Here is an 18,593-nt window from a genome sequence, read left to right as displayed (position 1 = left end):
TGCTAGTGAAAATATAAAATGATAAAGCTTCTGTGGAAATGGCTGTAATGGTAGTTCCTCAAAAAGTTAAACATAACTGTCATCTGACTCAGCAGTTCTGCTCCTAGGTATATATTTAAGAGAACTGACAACATGTGTTCACACAGATATGTGTGAACAAATTCTAACTTTATTCAAAATAACCAAAAAGTATAAACAACCCAAATATCCATTAATTGAGGAATGGATAAATGTAGTACATCCATAAAATGGAATATTATTCAGACATAAAAAGCAATGAAATACTATTACATGCTACAACATGTTTAAAGATTGGAGATTTTATGCTTCATGAAAAAAGCCAGACACACTGGCATATACTTTATGATTCTAAACATTCAGAATAAGCATATCCCTAGGGTCAGAAAGCAGATTAGTGATTGTCAGGGGTTACAAAGGAGATAGGAATTGGGACTAACTGCTCGTAGGTACAGAGTTTCTTCCTGTGATGATAAAAATATTCTAGGATTAGATTTTGGTGATAGTTGCACAACATTGTGAATACAGAAAACCACAGAAGTGTATACTTTAAAATGGTGAATTTATTTTATATGAATTATATCTTAATGTAAAATATGGAAAGCAGGTATACTCAAAGATGTTATGAAAGAGACTGATATTATGAAGGATTTCCAGTCATAAAGGGTGTGAAATAATTTGGTATCCCCAAAACCCCCTGTGACTGATAGACAATTTTGTCTATTCTGTGGCTTTCAGAGAATTAAGGAAAAGGCTCCGTGGTGTGGTTTTTTACAACTTAACAAGAAAAATCAGTCATTAGGTAGATGATCCTCTGCTCAGAGTCAGGGAATGTCTTTAGAGATATAATGCAAATTGAGATGATAAAACTATATTACCTCCACTGAGGAAATTACCTGTAGTTCAGAAATAGCAGAGAAGTCAGAAAACTAATATAGAGTAGGGGTAAGACTGACGGGGTGTGATTTTCCTTTTTTAATGTACAGTTCAGTGGCAGTTTTCCCTAGATTTTGTGCTAAAATAAGAGCATTTTCACACATTTTAATTGCTGTGTGATAACAACAGTGTGAACTCCATCCACAAACATTTATTATCTACTTAATTTTGCTCTAATTTCAGTATAGCAAGCATTCACCTTATAAGTGGAGGTAACTGTCCATTTAGTAAAAAGAAATCCCTTCTCACATTGCTAAGCCTGTTGTACATTTCTATAATAAAAGATTAATAACAAATGGCCTTTTATATTTTTCCATTTTTAACTTGAATTTATAGAATACCATTTGCAAAGTAGCATCTTTATGAACTGGAACCCTAATTGCTCCTTAAACATTCATAAAGAATATTTCAAAATTGTAGAAGTTAAGGTTTTACAATATTCCAGGATTAAAATATCAGGATTTTATATGAGACTTTTTTGCTTTTATAAAGCTGTTTTATACGGGGACTTTCTTGATGATGCAGTGGTTAAGAATCCTCCTTGCAATAAAGGGTTCATGGGTTCAATCCCTGGTTGGGGAGCTGAGATCCCACATGCCACAGAGCAGCTAAGCCCACACACCGCAATGACTGAAGCCTGTGGCTCGGGAACGCAGACGCTGCAACTAGAGAGTCTGTGTGCTGCAGTGAAAGATCCTGTGTGCTGAGACCAAGACCTGACATGGCCAAAGAAATAAATAAATATACTTGTAAAAACTATAGTACTTGATTCTGTAATGTTCATGATAAACAATACAGAACTGTCTTTGAGGCACATTTTAAAAATGATTTATACTACTTGATAGCTATCTAAATTGTTTGATTATTTTCCAGATCTGTCATTTACTTCATCATTTATAGTGATGCAACAGGACATAGAGGAATGGATAAAAACATTGGCGAGCAACTCAATAAAGCTTATGAAGCCTTTCGACAGGCATGCATGGATAGAGATTCTGCAGTAAAGGAACTACAGCAGAAGGTATGTGGTTTTAGTTGAAAGTTGTTATTTATCCTGGTGAATGGAATTTGAATCTTTTGCAATGGAAAAAATATTTTTAGAACTAAAGAAAGAACTTCTTGAAGAACTAAAACGCAGGGATATATTAACAGATAAAATTTGAAGTTTTTATTTGCTAACTTTTTAAAGAATATTGTGTGACCTATGGAAAGAATTCAAGATAATTGTATTGAGGAAAGATAAGTATGTTATCTTCCATAAATAATTTTTAAGTAAAATGACAAACTAAAAGTCAGAGTATCACTATCTCATCTAGTTTTTTTGTTCATTTTTTTCATATTGTTACTTGGCTGACTGGAAGACTATACAGATTTTAAAATGTCCTGGAACTAAATTTGTTATTAATTTATTCTTTAACTATAAGTTAAAAATAAACTATTATTTCAGTGAAATCTTTAATGTCTTACCAGAAGTTTCAGCTTTTTAAAATACTCCTGTTCACATAAAATTTCTGCTTAGTGTTTTCAGTTTCTAAAGAAAGTAAATTGGAAGAAAAGTATATCCAGGCAAAAATTACCTGGTTAAGTAGTTCCTAGGCATGTCTGTTAATGGTCCTTGATAAGGTTTTCACCAACCTACAGTAAAATGAGAAAAATAAGAATAAGGTAATGAACTTCCTATAATGCTAAATTTATTCCATTTAAAATTCTGTCCTTTATTCTGATACTGTTTCTATGTTTCTGTACTATCAGAATAAAGAGCAAAATTTTGTCAACATATCCATTTGTCAAATGATGATCATAGAGTTTTTGTTTTTGTTTTTGTTTCTGCTTAGTTAGTATCATTACTTAGTGTTTTGGGAGTCCCCAGTACACCCAGAGATTCTGCAGTTCTCTAAAAGGATTTACAGGACTTAGTACAACTGTCATATTCAGAGCTAAGGTTTATTACAGAGACTAGTAAAAAAACACAGCCAGATCATTAATGGAAAAAGACACCTGGTGGAGTCTAGAGGAATCCATGTGCAGGTTTCCTATACTCTTTCCCTTCTGTGAGGAGTCATACAGAGTGCACCCTCTCTCCAGCTTCCAGAAGTTCACCCAGCATATATGCAGTGCTTTGGCACAGGGAACTCCATTTGTGACTCAAGAGCTTGGGATATTTTTAAGGCTTGGTTACATAGGCACCCTGTGTCAGAAGGAAAGTAGTTATTCACCATAAATCTCATGGTAGTCTAAGTAGGTTGGCACAGCACTTAGAATCTTATCACTTAAGAAATGTTTTCAAAGATTACATTCCCAGATGCCAGTCAAGAGGCCAGCCTTGCAAATAGGTCTCTCTGAAGATAAATAACTTAAGGCCTGCTATGTTAAATTATTCCTGTAAGGCTGTTGAAAGTAGAGGATCTTATGTTGGTTCTCTCAATTAAAAATTTTTTTTTACTCGTCTGGTATTCTGAAGTCTTAAGAAATATGGTAGCCATGGAGTTCTTAGTTTCCTCCATAAGTATAGAAATACACAATTCCCTTTCTCCTTTCTATTTGATACAGCTACTGTAAAACTAGTGTTATACCTACTGCACTCCATTTCTCAAAAATTATCATTTTTTTTGTGATTCTCATGTTGATTTACAAAAGAATACTCCCAGTTATGTAGGTAAATTTAATGGTCTAGAGATCTTCAGTAGGGGTGCATAAGAGAAACAGAGATAGGATAATGACAGACACTTTCTCAATTATTGAAGTGAAGTTTAAAATTTGGATTTGTTTTCCTTTCCAATTCATGTATAAGGCATAATCACTTTTTAAAAAGAGTATCAAGAATTCCCACCTTTTATTCTTATTTTCTCATTAGGTTCATTAAGAAACTTCAACAATGCTGTGCCTATTCTAGGAACATTGGGAAATATAGAATAAGGGAATAGGAATATTGAGATATTCTTGGGATAAGACAGAGACAGGTATTTCTCTGTCTCCTGATCTTTCTGCCCTGGCCAGTAATAAGCAACTGAAAACTCGTATAATTCAATCTCTGCCATGGAAGAAACCTTTATTCACTATGGCACTTATCCTAAAGAGGGGAAAGGAAAATATTTTTTATGTTTCTCAAAAATAGAAGAAAAAATGTTAAACTCTAGACATTGAATTTATTTAAGAGACATTATTGAGTGTCTGCTATGTACTGAGCTCTTAATAAGGTTCTGAGAATACTAAAATAAAATATGGTTTATGTCCTTAAGGACTTTCAATAAGTAAAAAAGATCAGTAGTTATTACTGTAGCATGCTAAGTGCTGTAGTAGAGATCTGTACAGGATAACATGTGAGCACAGTGAAGAGGCACTTAACTCACTCTGGGAGGATCAGGTCATAAGCCTACCACTAAGCCCACCCCTTGAGTCAAGATTAGGAGGAGCTGGGCAAATTAGGGAAGATGGATCCTGAAAGCAGGGGAGAAATATATATAGTAAAAACTCAGAAGTGAGGGCAGTACAGGAAAAGCATCTGTGAAGATAGATTAGGGCCTTATCATGATGGTTATAACTAAGTAGTTTTGTACTATATTCTTATTCATTCAAAATATATTGAAGGACTTGATATGTGCTTTAGAAAAGTCTTCCTGACAGTGGGATAGAGGATAGATAGGATAGAGAGTAGTGTGGAATTGGCTCAACAAACATACTGGTGCTAAGCAGTGGTGTAAGATCAGGAGTATAAAAATAAGTAGCAACCATCAATTTGCACTTTATTATATATAAGTATATAATTATATACCTGTGCTTAGTCATGTCCGGTGACCCTTCGAACTGTAGCCTGCCAGGGTCTTCTGTCCATGGAGTTTTCCAGGCAAGAATACTGGAGCAGGTTGCCATTTCCTTCTCCAGGGGATTTTCCTAACCCAGGGATCAAACCTTCATCTCCTGTGTCTCCTGCATTGCAGGCAGATTCTTTACCCCTGAGCCATCGGGGAAGCCCACCTGTTAATATACATACATTACATACATCATGAGAAATGCTGCACTGGGTGAAGCACTAGCTGGAATCAAGATTGGTGGGAGAAATATCAGTAACCTCAGATATGCAGATGACACCACCCTTATGGCAGTAAGCAAAAAGAACTAAAGAACCTCTTGATGAAAGTTAAAGAGGAGAGTGAAAAAGTTGGCTTAAAACCCTGCATTTCTTAAAATTCAGAAAACTTAAGATCATGGCATCTGGTCCCATCAGTTCATGGCAAATAGATGGGGAAACAATGGAAACAGTGACAGACTTTATTTGGGGGGGCTCCAAAATCACTGCAGATGGTGACTGCAGCCATGAAATTAAAAGACGCTTGTTCCTTGGAAGAAAAGTTATGACCAACCTAGACAGCATATTAAAAAGCAGAGACATTACTTTGCCAACAAAGGTCTATCTAGTCAAAGCTACAGTTTTTCCAGTAGTCATGTATGGATGTGAGATTTGGACTATAAAGAATGCTGAGCGCCAAAGAATTGATGCTTTAGAACTGTGGTGTTGGAGAAGACTCTTGAGAGTTCCTTGGACTGCAGGGAGATCCAACCAGTCCATCCTAAAGGAAATCAGTCCTGAATATTCATTGGAAGGACTGATGCTGAAGCTGAAACTCCAATACTTTGGCCACCTGATGCGAATAACTGACTCATTGGAAAAGAGCCTGATGCTGGGAAAGATTGAAAGCGGGAGGAGAAGGGGATGGCAGAGGATGAGATGGTTGGATGGCATCACTGACTTAATGGATGTGAGTTTGAGTAAGCTCCTGGAGGTGCTGATAGACAAGGAAGCCTGGCATGCTACAGTCCATGGGGTCACAAAGAGTCAGACACAACTGAGTGACTGAACTGAACTGAATATTACATTTCAGTTTACTAAAGAAAAATGAATGGCAATCATTTGGTTACCTCGGGACATACAGGTGAAAATGTCCTGAATTGGAGATTATAGATACAGATTATAGAACAACAATTTCATTATAGTCCCGAGTGTGTACATTTCTGAATTATAATGTGTAGGGTGAAGGGATATTTGAAGAACAGAAAAGGAAGAGGAAGAAAATATGGCCAACTAGTTGGTTGCTAGAGATTCAGAAATAGGTTAAGGAGTTTACTCTGAACATGAAGAAACACACATTCCTCTGAGAATTGGAGGGTACAAGAGAGAAAAATAGCTTCAAAGGAAAATAAGTTTGTATGGAAGAAGTGGAGATGGCAGGAAGTTTAAAGGAATTATCATGTATTACTTATATCTGGAATCCAAAAAAAGTCAAACCTGTAAAAAAAAAAAACAAACAGTAAAATGGTGGTTACTTGGGAGACAGAGAGAGGCAGAGAAGATTGATGTTGTTTAAATTTATAACAAGTAGTAAATGAGCCATGGATATCTAATGCATGTTATAATGATATAAACAGTAATATTGTATAATTATTTAATGTGTTAAGTATGACTACAACAATAGTATTACAAAATAAATGTATCAAAGTAACTCACTATGCACCTTAAACTTACATAATATTATATGTCAAATTTATTCAATTTAAAAAATCAAACAAAAAAAGAGTGGATTTTCTTATGAGAGTCCGTTTTTTTCCTGTGAAATACAAGATAAGATCATCTACTGAGTGAAATGATTTTAGGATTTTAGGATAGTCTGAAAGTGATAATAAAGACTTGAAAGCTTCAGTTAAGTGAGAGAAGAAAAATGTGGCATCCAGCCTTTATCATGAAGTTTTGGTGATGTCAATCAATGTTTGCTGGTTATTCTTTCAGCAGCTTTCTTGATGTAGAAGTAATTGGATGGCCAGATCCAAGATTAAGAGATTGTAGAGTTAAAGTGAAAGAATTTTGGTTAGGTGACCAGAAAGTACATACAAAAGCAATTGAAGTTATGTGCTTTGAGATATAAGCTAAAATCAGAAAGAAGCTAATCCAGGAGGAGTCTAAGACTAAGAACAAAAAGAGGGTTTATGGATGAATTGTTCATGAAGCGAGAGGACAGATACAGAGGGAGTAGAAGAATGTGAGTTCAAAGGATGGATTATTGTCGTTGAGCAAAGATTGATGTTTAGTATCATCTGTTTTCATAATGAGCCATGAAAGTGGATAGCTGGAATGAGATTGAGGAATTCAGGAAACTCTTAAATGAAGACTAGAGCACTTCTCCTAGAATGGTAGTAGATTTAAGAACATTTAGAGTGATATTGTGAAGGAAAGAGCAAAAATTCCTGAATGTAAGGAAGTGACTAGTGTCTTGGAAGATAACTGTTTTGAGGAGAGACTGGTATAATTAAAATACCTTGTGAATAGCTTTTTGCTTAAGTTTAAAGGAATAATGGCCCAGAAGTGGCAATAATGAAGCAAATGACTTACCTTTTTGTTCTCCTGCATCTAACTCCATTGCCCAATCCCTGTTTGACATAACACTAGACAGCTTTATATGAGGGGGTTACAGAGGCATCTATAATTATTAGGAGACAACATAATTATTCCCATTTTAACGTGAGATGCTAGACTTGCTAAAATTCAACTTTATTGGCCATTACATTGAAATAAGTACAATGAAATAAGAGTTTAGAAATTTGATCACATTCATTACTTTTTAAAAAATGAACATTTTTCCAAAACATTTTTGTGAGAAAACATTTATACGTCCTTTTGACATTTTTTGGATTTTATTTTATGGAGCATTTATTTTTTTTAATTATAGACTCAAATGTACCAAGTGTAAATCACTAATTTCTCCTTATCTGTCTACTCTCAGAAGTGAGATTGAACTTTGAAAAGTTCAAGCAAGTTAGGTATTCTCCTTTCATAATCTTTAGTAATAAGATATATACACATTCTCAAACTTGTAGTATGAGAAGATAAGAACAAATATCACTTCCAAGATTTTTAGCCTGGATAAATGGAAGATTGATGATACAGGCACAGAAAAAGAGAGTGCTGATTTTGATAAAGGAAGTTACTTGGTTTTATCTGATATTTTGAGTTCAAGAATTAGAAGATCATTGGGGAAAATTATCAGCAGACTATTGAGTTATGGGTCTTTGAAGTAAAGTACCAATTGAAAGTACAAATTTAGGAATCATCTTTGTAGAGATGATACTTGGAGTGATAGGAGAAGGACGTACTAAGAAAGAGGAGCAAAGGAAGAAGGGAAGCAAGAAAATAACCTTGGAGAAGTCGCCTGGCCTTCTGAAAAGGCCCCAGGAGCTGTACTCTGAGTGACCTTGGCTGTGCTTCCGAACGTTAAGCTTAAAATAATTGGTCTGTTGAGTGACATCAGCAAGGTGACAAAGTAGGAAGTTCCAATCCCCTGATTCTCCACAAAAACATCAAATAAACAGACTGAAAAAAATTTTCTAGGAATTTTGGAAATCAGTCTGTGATGTATGGCAACAAAGCAAACACTTAGTCAAAAAAAACCTACCTTGAAAATAGAGAAAATTTAACAGCATTTTACTCACCCTTGACCCACCTCATCCCCAGTATGGCATTGTTCATTTGGAAGGAAGCAGCCTAATTCCTGATTCCCTCAGGAGGGAAGAAAGGAAGAAGCAAAGTGGAACATTTTTGAAACATCCTGGCCAGTCTGTGGACTACCCAAGGGACTGTTTTCTGTCTTAATCTGAATTGAAGCTTGGAGTTGGGAATGACTGCATAGTTTAGGTCTCAGACTGGCAACTGTGGAAAGCAGTGGTGGGCATCATAACATATGGAAACTGCAGGGAGGGGATTGCAGTGAACATGTGGTGCAAGAGATGTGGGAAAAGGAATATAATGGAACATCTGAGGGCCCGAGCAGACACTTCCAAACAGCCAGGAAAAATCAAGAGGGAAAAAATCACAGAGAACCAAACAGGATACATACCCAGAAGATACTTGAGAAAACCTTAAACCTTTACCCTGGACTAATGTCAAGGTTAAAGGACCTGCTAATTAGTGAAGTCATCCACACGAGGTTGCAGGTCAAACACCCAGTTTTCAACCATAGCAAAGCATTAAAAAAAATGAGAATGTGGCCCTTTCAAAGGAGAAAAATAAATTCCCAGAAACAGCCCCTGAAGAAATACATGCATCAGATTTACTAGACAAAGACTTTCAAAGAATTGTTGTTAACATGCTCAAAGAGCTAATGTAAGGCAGAATCAAAGAGCTTAAGTAAATCAGGAAAGCAATAATATGAACAAAATGAGAAAATAAAAATTTTACCCTAGAGGTTCAAGAATATACTTGAACAAGCAGAGAAAGAATCAGTGAGCTGAAAGGTAATTTGAAAGATTGGAATCCAAGGAACAAAAAGAAAAAAAGAATAACAAAAAGTTAGCAAAGCCTAAGGGAATTACAGGACACTATCAAGTACAGCAATATGCACTATGGGAGAAGAGAGATTCTTTTGAAGAAGTAGATTATTAAATAAAGCTTCTCAAATTTGAGGAACTATATATATATATATGCATATATATATATATATAAATCCAAGAAGCTCAACAGACTTCATGTAGGGTAAATCTAAAGAGCCCTACATCAAGACAAATTGTAATCAAACTGTTGAAAGACAGATATAGAATCTGGAAAGCCTCAGGAGGAAAGGGACTCGTGTACAAGGAAGCACCACTAAGGCTGTCAGTGGATTTGTCAACAAAAAGCTTGCAGACCAGAGGGCAATGCTATGTTGTATTTAAGTATTAAAGGGGGGGGAACAACTATTAACCAAGGATTTTATATCTGGCAAGACTGTCCTTCAGAACTGAGGGAGACATTAAAATATTCCTAGACAAACAGAAGTAGAAGGAGTTCATTACCCCTAGACCTGACCTATAAGAAGTTCTAAGGAATGCCCAAGTTGGAGTGGAAAGGTACTAGAGAGTAACTTGAAGCCAGGTGAAAATACAGAACCCTTTGGGAAAGGTAAATAATAGACAAATATAAATATCAGTATTATTGTAATTTTGGTTTGTAGCTCTGCTTTTTATTTTCTACGGCCAGATTTAGAACAAGATATAAAGATAATTTTAAGTCTATATTAATGGGTTTACAATATATAAAGATGTAATTTGTGACATCAGTAACAAAGTGGTGTGCAGAGCTAGAAAATCTGAATAGGCCAATACCTAGTAAAGAAATTGAAGCAGTTACCAAAAAGTTTACAAAAAGAAAGCCCAGGACTTAATGGCTTCACTGGTGCTTTCTACCAAACATTCAAAGAATTAACACCAGTCCTTCTCACACTCTTTCAAAAATTTGATCAAAGTAGAGTATTTCCTAACTCAATTCTATGAGGCCAGCATTACTCTAATTTCAAAGCCAGACAAAGGCACTACAAGAAAACTACAGGCTGATATCCCTTATCAACAGTGATGCAGAAATCCTCAACAAAATACTAGCAAACCAAATTCAACAGTGTGTTAAAAGGATTATACACCTAAACCAGTTATACACCTTATTCCTACATTGCAAGAATGGTCAAATCAGTGAACGTAATACACCACTCTAACAGAGTGAAGAGGGGACAGAAGCACAGGACCATCTCAGTTGATGCAGAAGGATTTACAGAATTCAACACCTTTTTTTTTAATGTAAAAACACTCAACAAACAGACATTATGTAACTATTACAATATATTAAAGGCTATATGTGACTGTTTATAATAGCCAGGACATGGAAGCAACCTAGATGTCAATCAGCAGACGAATGGATAAGAAAGCTGTGGTACATATACACAATATGTATTCAGCCATTAAAAAGAATACATTTGAATCAGTTCTGATGAGGTGGATGAAACTGGAGCCAATTATACAGAGTGAAGTAAGCCAGAAAGAAAAACACCAATACAGTATACTAACATATATATTTAAAAGCAGAGACATTACTTTGCCAACAAAGGTCCGTCTAGTCAAGGCTATGGTTTTTCCAGTGGTCATGTATGGATGCAAGAGTTGGACTATGAAGAAAGCTGAGCGCCGAAGAATTGATGCTTTTGAACTGTGGTGTTGGAGAAGACTCTTGAGAATCCCTTGGACTGCAAGGAGATCCAACCAGTCCATTCTGAAGATCAGCCCTGGGATTTCTTTGGAAGGAGTGATGCTAAAGCTGAAACTCCAGTACTTTGGCCACCTCATGCGAAGAGTTGACTCATTGGAAAAGACTCTGATGCTGGGAGGGATCGGGGGCAGGAGGAAAAGGGGACGACAGGATGAGATGGCTGAATGGCATCACTGACTCGATGGACGTGAGTGTGAGTGAACTCCGGGAGATGGTGATGGACAGGAAGGCCTGGCGTGCTGCAGTTCATGGGGTCATAAAGAGTCGGACAGAGCTGAGCAACTGAACTGAACTGAACACATATATATGAAATTTAGAAAGATGGTAGCAATAACCCTATATGCAAGACAGCAAAAGAGACACAGAGGTATAGAACAGTATTTTGGGCTCTGTGGGAGAAGACGAGGGTGGGATGATCTGAGAGAATAGCATTGAAACATGTATATTACATATATATGAAACAGATCGCCAGTCCAAGTTTAATGTATGAGACAGGGTGCTCAGGGCTGGTCCACTGGGATGACCCAGAGGGATGGGATGGAGAGGGAGGTGGGAGGGGGGGTTCAGGATGGGGAACACGTGTACACCCATGGTTGATTCATGTCAATGTATGGCAAAAACTACTACAATATGGTAAAGTAATTAGCCTCCAACTAAAATAAATAAATTTTTAAAAAAAGAAAAAAATCTTGGCTTCTAGTGAACAGCCAGCCACTTGCTTCAGGCTATAAATAACCAGTTTAAAAAGAAATAAATAAAGGCTATGTGTGAGAAAACCGCACCTAACATAATACTCCATGGTGAAAGACTGAAAACTTTATTTTTCTGAGGTAAGGAACAAGACAAAGATGTACACGTCCACTACTTTTATTCAACATAGCACTGTAAGCCCTATCTAAAGCAGTCAGGCAAGAAAAATATCTAAATTGGAAAGGGAGAAGAAAAATTATCTCTCTCTGTTTGCCGATTTCTGGATCCTATGTATAGAAAACCCTAAAGATTCCATCAAACTGTTAAAAGTAATAAATTCAGCAAAGTTATAAGATATAAAATAAACACACAAAAATCAACTGCACTGCTATACATTAACATTAAACAAATTTCCTGAAAAGGAAATTAAGAAAATTCCATTTACAATAGTATCAAAATCAATAATATACTTAGGAATCGACTTAACCAGGTAGGCGACAGACTTATACACTGAAAACTACAAAATGTTGCTGAAAGAAATTTTAAAAAGAGGGAGTTCCCTAATGGGTAGAATTCCAAGCTTTCACTGCCATGGCCCAGGTCCAGTCCCAGCTCAGGGAACTGAGATTTCATGAGCTACATGGTGTACTCAAAAAAAGAAAAGAACATTTGGGGGAAAGTCTGTGTTCATGGGTTGGACCCTTACCTTTCACCATATACAAATCAACCTAAACCTGCTCAAAGACCTACATGCAAGAGCCAGTACTGTAAAGCTCTTAGAAGAAATCATAGGGGAAAGGCTTCATGACATTGGATTTGGGAGAGGGTTCTTAGCTATGGGCTTCCCTCATAGCTCAGTTGTTAAAGAATCCACCTGCAATGCAGGAGACCCCAGTTTGATTCCTGGGTCAAGAAGATCTGCTGGAAAAGGGATAGGCTACCCACTCCAGTATTCTTGGGCTTCCCTTGTGGCTCAGCTGGTAAAGAATCCGCCTGCAATGCAGGAGACCTGGGTTCGATCCCTGGGTTGGGAAGATCCCCTGGAGAAGGAAAAGGCTACCCACTCCAGTTTTCTGGCCTGGAGAATTCCATGGACTGTATAGTCCATGGGGTCGCAAAGAGTCGGACACTAGTGAGTGACCTTCACTTTCACTTTCTTAGCTATGACACCGGAAGCACAGACAGCAAGAGGAAAATTATTAAGTTGGACTTCATCAAAATTAAAGCCTTTGTGCATCAAAAGACATTATCAATAGAGTGAAAGGCAACCCAAGGAATGTGGGGAGATAATTGCAAAAATGTATCTGATGAAGGGTTGATACTTAGAGTGTATAAAGAACTATGCTCAAAAACAACAAAAAACAACCTAATTAAAAAATCAACCAAGGACATGAATAGACATTCTCCAAAGAAGTTATACAAATGACCAATAAGCACATGAAAAGATGCTCAACATCATTTTTCAATCACTCAGCCATCGAGTCCAGCTCTTTACGATGCTAATGACTGTGGTCCGCCAGGCTGCTCTGTCCGTGAGACTTTCCAGGCATGAATACTAGAGTAGGTTGCCATTTCTTCCTCCAGGGGCTCTTCCCAACCCAGGGATTGAACCTGTGTCTCCTGCATTGGCAGGCAGATTCTTTATACCACTGAGTCACCCTGGAAAGTGAAAGTGAAAGTTGCTTGGTCGTGTCCGACTCTTTGCGACCCCATGGACTGTGCAATCCAATGGAATTCTCCAGGAGAATTGGTCCAATCCATGGAATTGTATATGGTGAAAGGTAAGGGTCCAACCCATGAACACAATCCAATTCCATGGTCCAATCCATGGAATTCTCCAAGCCAGAAAACTGGAGTAGGTAGCCTTTTCCTTCTCCAGGGGATCTTTCCAAGCCAGGGATTGAACCCAGGTCTCCCACATTGCATGCGGATTCTTTACCAGCTGAACCACAAGGGAAGCCCAAGAATACTGGAGTGGGTAGCCTACCTGGGAAGCCATCATTAATTCGACATCATTAGGGAAATGCAAGTTGAGATCACTGTGCTTAGTTGCTCAGTCATGTTCTGACTCCTTGTGACCCCATGAACTGTAGCCCACCAGGCTCCTCTGTCCCTGGGATTCTCCAGGCAAGAAAACTGGAGTTGGTTGCCATGCCGTCCTCCAGGGGATCTTCCCAACCCAGGGATCGAACTCAGGTCTCCCCATTGCAGGCGGATTCTTTACCATATGAGCCACCAGGGAAGCCCAAGAATACTGGAGTGGGTAGCCTAACCCTCTGCAGGGGATCTTCCCAACCCAGGAACTGAATCAAGGTCTCCTGCATTACAGGCAGATTCTTTACCAACTGAGCTACCAGGAAAGCCCTGAAACCACACTAATCCCATTCCCATTGGGATGGCTATTATAAGAAATAAAAAAAAAAAAGTATTGGTGAGGATGTAGGGAAATTAGAACTCTTGTACATTGCTGATGGGAATGTAAAATGGTGTATCAACTGTGAAAGATAAATGATGTTTCTTCAAAACAAAACATAGGATTATTACCATATAGTCCAGCAATTCCACTTCTGGATAGATACCCAAATGAACTGAAAGCAAGGATTCAAAGAGATATTTGTATGCCTATGTTTGTAGCAGCCTTATTTACAGTGGTCAAAAGGTAGAAGGAACTCAAGTGCCCCTCAGTGGATAAATAGATAAACAAAATATACATACATTGTGTATGGTCCTGCTGCTGCTGCTAAGTCGCATCAGTCGTGTCCAACTCTGTGCAACCCCATAGACGGCAGCCCACCAGGCTCTGCTGTCCCTGGGATTCTCCAGGCAAGAACACTGGAGTGGGTTGCCATTTCCTTCTCCAATGCATGAAAGTGAAAAGTGAAAGTGAAGTCGCTCAGTCATGTCCAACTCTTCGCGACCCCATGGACTGTAGCCCATCAGGCTCCTCCGTCCATGGGATTTTCAGGCAAAAGTACTGGAGTGGGGTGCCATTGCCTTCTCCTACCTTTTGTATATGTATATACAATATGCAAAAAGACTATATATATATAGAGAGAGAGAGAGAGAGAGAATGGATAGAGTAGTTGGCTTCAAAGAGACATCAAGTAGTAGAGTGGTTCCTAGAGGCTGAGGGAAGGGAGTAGGGAATTCATGTTGAAAAGGACAGCATTTCAGTTGGGGAAAATGAAAAAGCCCTGGAAATGGATGGTAGTGATGCTTGTACAACAGTGTGACTGTACTTAATGCCACAGAACTATACACTTAAAAATGATTAAAATGGCAAATTTTATATGCTATATTTATTTTACCAAACTTAAAAAAAAATCTATTACTAAAAATTTAGCATAGGTTCTCTATGTTTTACTGCTATTCACCTGTCATTCATTAGTTTATACTTGCCCACCCTTTACCACTCAGCTGTCCGCACTCCAGGCCAGTTCTTCTCACAGTGTTTCTTCTAGTTCACTTCAGTTTAAGATTCAGAAGCTCCTCTGTGAAAAGTCAGTGTGCTACATCCATTTTAGAACATTCTGTCAAGCAGAGACATCCGAGTATTCCAAATCAATAAAGGAGACAAAGACAAATAAGACAGGTAAGTGATTTTTTAAAAATATTACTAGCTAAAATTACAAAAGCAGCACATGCTTATTGAAAAAAATGCAGATAATCTAAGATATACAGAGTATAAAGTGATAGTCCTCTCCCTCTTTCCCAGAGGTAACCACTGATAATAACATACCTTTATCCTTTCAGAATATGTGAATCATATCTTTTCAAAAATGGAGTTGTGCTAATTTGAAAAAGGTTTTAAAATTTTAAAACTATGTTTATCTTCACCATCATCATCACTAAGATTTATTGAGGCTTACGTTTGGCAAAGTGTTACAGTCATCTCATTTAATTATTATATGGCTCTTATGAGTAAGTTGTTATTTAAGTTTTTCAAATGAAACTGAAGTGCAAAAAGGTGAAATAACAAGCACTCCACTAATAAGTAGTAGAACTATGATTTCAAAAAAATTGCTTGACCACGGATTTCATATCTATAACTCCTTTGCCTAAAATCATTGATAGTCTTTCAAGTTCACACATATAAAACTACCTTATTCCATTTAATAACTGATTATATCTCTTGTGCTACCTCTTCCTTAAAGTACTATTTTTCCTTAATGTTTCAGACACCATATTTGATTCTTCTCATTCCTTTTTGGGTTGCAATTCCTCATTTTTCTCTGTAGGTTTATTCTGTACCACCAGGCCACTAAATATTAGACTTATTCAAGCCCTTCCTTGTATCTTACTTTATATTCTTGTATAAGCTATTTCATCTTCTGTGGCTTCAGATACTTAAGACAATAACTCCTAAATTTATCTCCGTACTCCAGATTTACCCTCTGAGCTCTAGATCCATATGTGTCATTGTCACTTAAAAGCCATATTTTACTGAATGTCAGACCTGAGCTTATACATCCTCTTATTTTTTCCCACCTATACCATATTAAAAGAGTAATGAGTCTTATAAGCTGCTGTGTGGAATAATAGTGTCTTTTATTTATCCTAAATTATCTCACTTAAATTTCCAAGGATGATTGCTGACACTGCTACTAATGTCCTGTTGGTCATCAAGTATATTCACTTTCCCTGAGACCTGAGAGGTGTTCTTCTCGATACCAAATTTTCCATTGTTATACCTAGACACTGCTGCCACCATGACATTAAATTGTTTGTCTAAGGACCTGTAGTCTTTATGAAAACTTGACTGTTTTTAGCTTTTCTTCACAGGATAGCCTTTATCCTCAGTCAGTTCAGTTACTCAGTCATGTCTAACTCTGCAACCCCATGAATCGCAGCACGCCAGGCCTCCCTTTCCATCACCAACTCCCGGAGTTTACCCAAACTCATGTCCATCGAGTCGGTGATGCTATCCAGCCATCTCATCCTCTGTCGTCCCCTTTTCCTCCTGCCCCCAATCCCTCCCAGCATCAGGGTCTTTTCCAATGCGTCAACTCTTCACATGAGGTGGCCAAAGTATTGGAGTTTCAGCTTCAGTATCAGTCCTTCCAATGAACATCCAGGACTGATCTCCATTAGGATGGACTGGTTGGATCTCCTTGCAGTCCAAGGGACTCTCAAGAGTCTTCTCCAACACCACAGTTCAAAAGCATCAATTCTTCAGCACTCAGCTTTCTTCACAGTCCAACTCTCACATCTATACATGACCGCTGGAAAAACCATAGCCTTGACTAGATGGACTTTTGTTAGCAAAGTAATGTCTCTGCTTTTGAATATGCTATCTAGGTTGGTCGTAACTTTTCTTCCAAGGAGTAAGCGTCTTTTAATTTCATGGCTGCAGTCACCATCTGCAGTGATTTTGGAGCCCCCAAAAATAAAGTCAGCCATTGTTTCCACTGTTTCCCCATCTATTTCCATGAAGTGATGGGACCAGATGCCATGATCTTAGTTTTCTGAATGTTGAGCTGTAAGCCAACTTGTTCACTCTCCTCTTTCACTTTCATCAAGAGGCTTTTTAGTTCCTCTTCACTTTCTGCCATAAGGATGCTGTCATCTGCAATGACCATACTAAAATGCCAGGTAATCCCAGATAATACTGAACCAACTGTATTCTTTTTGCTCCTTCAATCCTTAAATTCATATTACTTCATAAAGCAGAAAGGAGAATTAACTGTTTATGAATAAGTATATTTTACAAATGTCACATCCTTTACATGTAAATATGCCCAGCCCTACAAAGTTGGCATTATTAGCCCCATTCTCAAATGAAGAACCTGAGACTCAGAAATAAATCAATATTGCAACATAAGTGGCAGAATCGATACTGAAACTGAGGTTATCTGACTCCTCTAAGTTCACAATCATTATACTAACCTAGTTAAAAACTGAGCTTATCTGACTCCTCTAAGTTCGTAATCATTATACTAACCTAGTTAAATCACAGCCCTTTCCAGGTATTCCATCTGTTTTCTCCCCATTGCTACAAATAACAAATGCTTTTTCAGTAGCTCTTGGCCACATAAATAGAGAGTTCAAAGGAGAGTTCTGCTGGAAGGACAATTTGGAAGTCTGTCTAACTCTTTGGGACCCCATGGACCGCACTGTCTCCTAGAATTTGCTCAAACTTATGTCCGTTGATTGAGTGATACCATCCAACCATTTCATTCTCTCTCGCCCCCTTTTCCTGCTCTCAGTCATTCCCAGCATCAGGGTCTTTTCCAGTGAGTCAGCTCGTCATATCAGGTGGCCAAAGTAGTGGAGCTTCAGCTTCAGCATTAGTCTTCAATGAATAGTCAGGGTTGATTTCCTTGAGGATTGACTGGTTTGATCTCCTTGCAGTCCACAGTGATTTTGGAGCCCAAGAAAATAAAATCTGCCACTGTTTCTGTTTTTTCCCCTTCTGTTTGCCATGAAGTGATGGGATCAGATGCCATGATCTTTGTTTTTTGAATGTTGAGTTTTAAACCAGCTTTTTCACGCTCCTGTTTCACCTTCATCAAGAGGCTCTTTAGTTCCTCTTGGCTTTCTGCCCTAAGGGTGGTGTCATCTACATATCCAAGGGGAGAGTAAATAGCAAAAAGAGGATCTTGGCAGAGCTAGATAAACTCATGTGAGTCTGCTGCTGCTAAATTGCCTCAGTCCTGTCCGACTCTGTGTAACCCCATAGACGGCGGCCCACCAGGCTCCCCCGTCCCTGGGATTCTCCAGGCAAGAACACTGGAGTGGGTTGCCATGTCCTTCTCCAGTGCATGAAAGAGAAAAGTGAAAGTGAAGTTGCTCAGTCGTGTCCGACTCTTTGCGATCCCATAGTCTGCAGCCTACCAGGCTCCTCCGTCCATGGGATTTTCCAGGCAAGAGTATTGGAGTGGGGTGCCATTGA

General features: G+C 38.0%; 1 protein-coding gene across 6 annotated transcripts in view; it reads left to right on the top strand.

Annotated features, from left to right (window-relative positions):
• The window catches only part of TANK (TRAF family member associated NFKB activator), a 96,011-nt gene that overhangs the window by 41,282 nt on the left and 36,136 nt on the right, over positions 1 to 18,593 (top strand). For all 6 annotated transcript variants that reach the window (XM_027559501.1, XM_027559517.1, XM_027559493.1 and 3 more), the window contains one exon: positions 1,828 to 1,975. In XM_027559501.1, coding sequence (XP_027415302.1) covers positions 1,877 to 1,975 — 99 coding nt within the window. In that variant the 5' untranslated portion in view covers positions 1,828 to 1,876. Of the gene's footprint in view, positions 1 to 1,827; positions 1,976 to 18,593 lie in introns of those variants that run through there.

The sequence above is a fragment of the Bos indicus x Bos taurus genome, chromosome 2, assembly GCF_003369695.1.
Source record: "Bos indicus x Bos taurus breed Angus x Brahman F1 hybrid chromosome 2, Bos_hybrid_MaternalHap_v2.0, whole genome shotgun sequence".
NCBI lineage: Eukaryota > Metazoa > Chordata > Mammalia > Artiodactyla > Bovidae > Bos > Bos indicus x Bos taurus.
The sequence above is the reverse complement of the archived record's forward strand: the minus strand, read 5'-3'. Positions and strand labels throughout refer to the sequence as shown.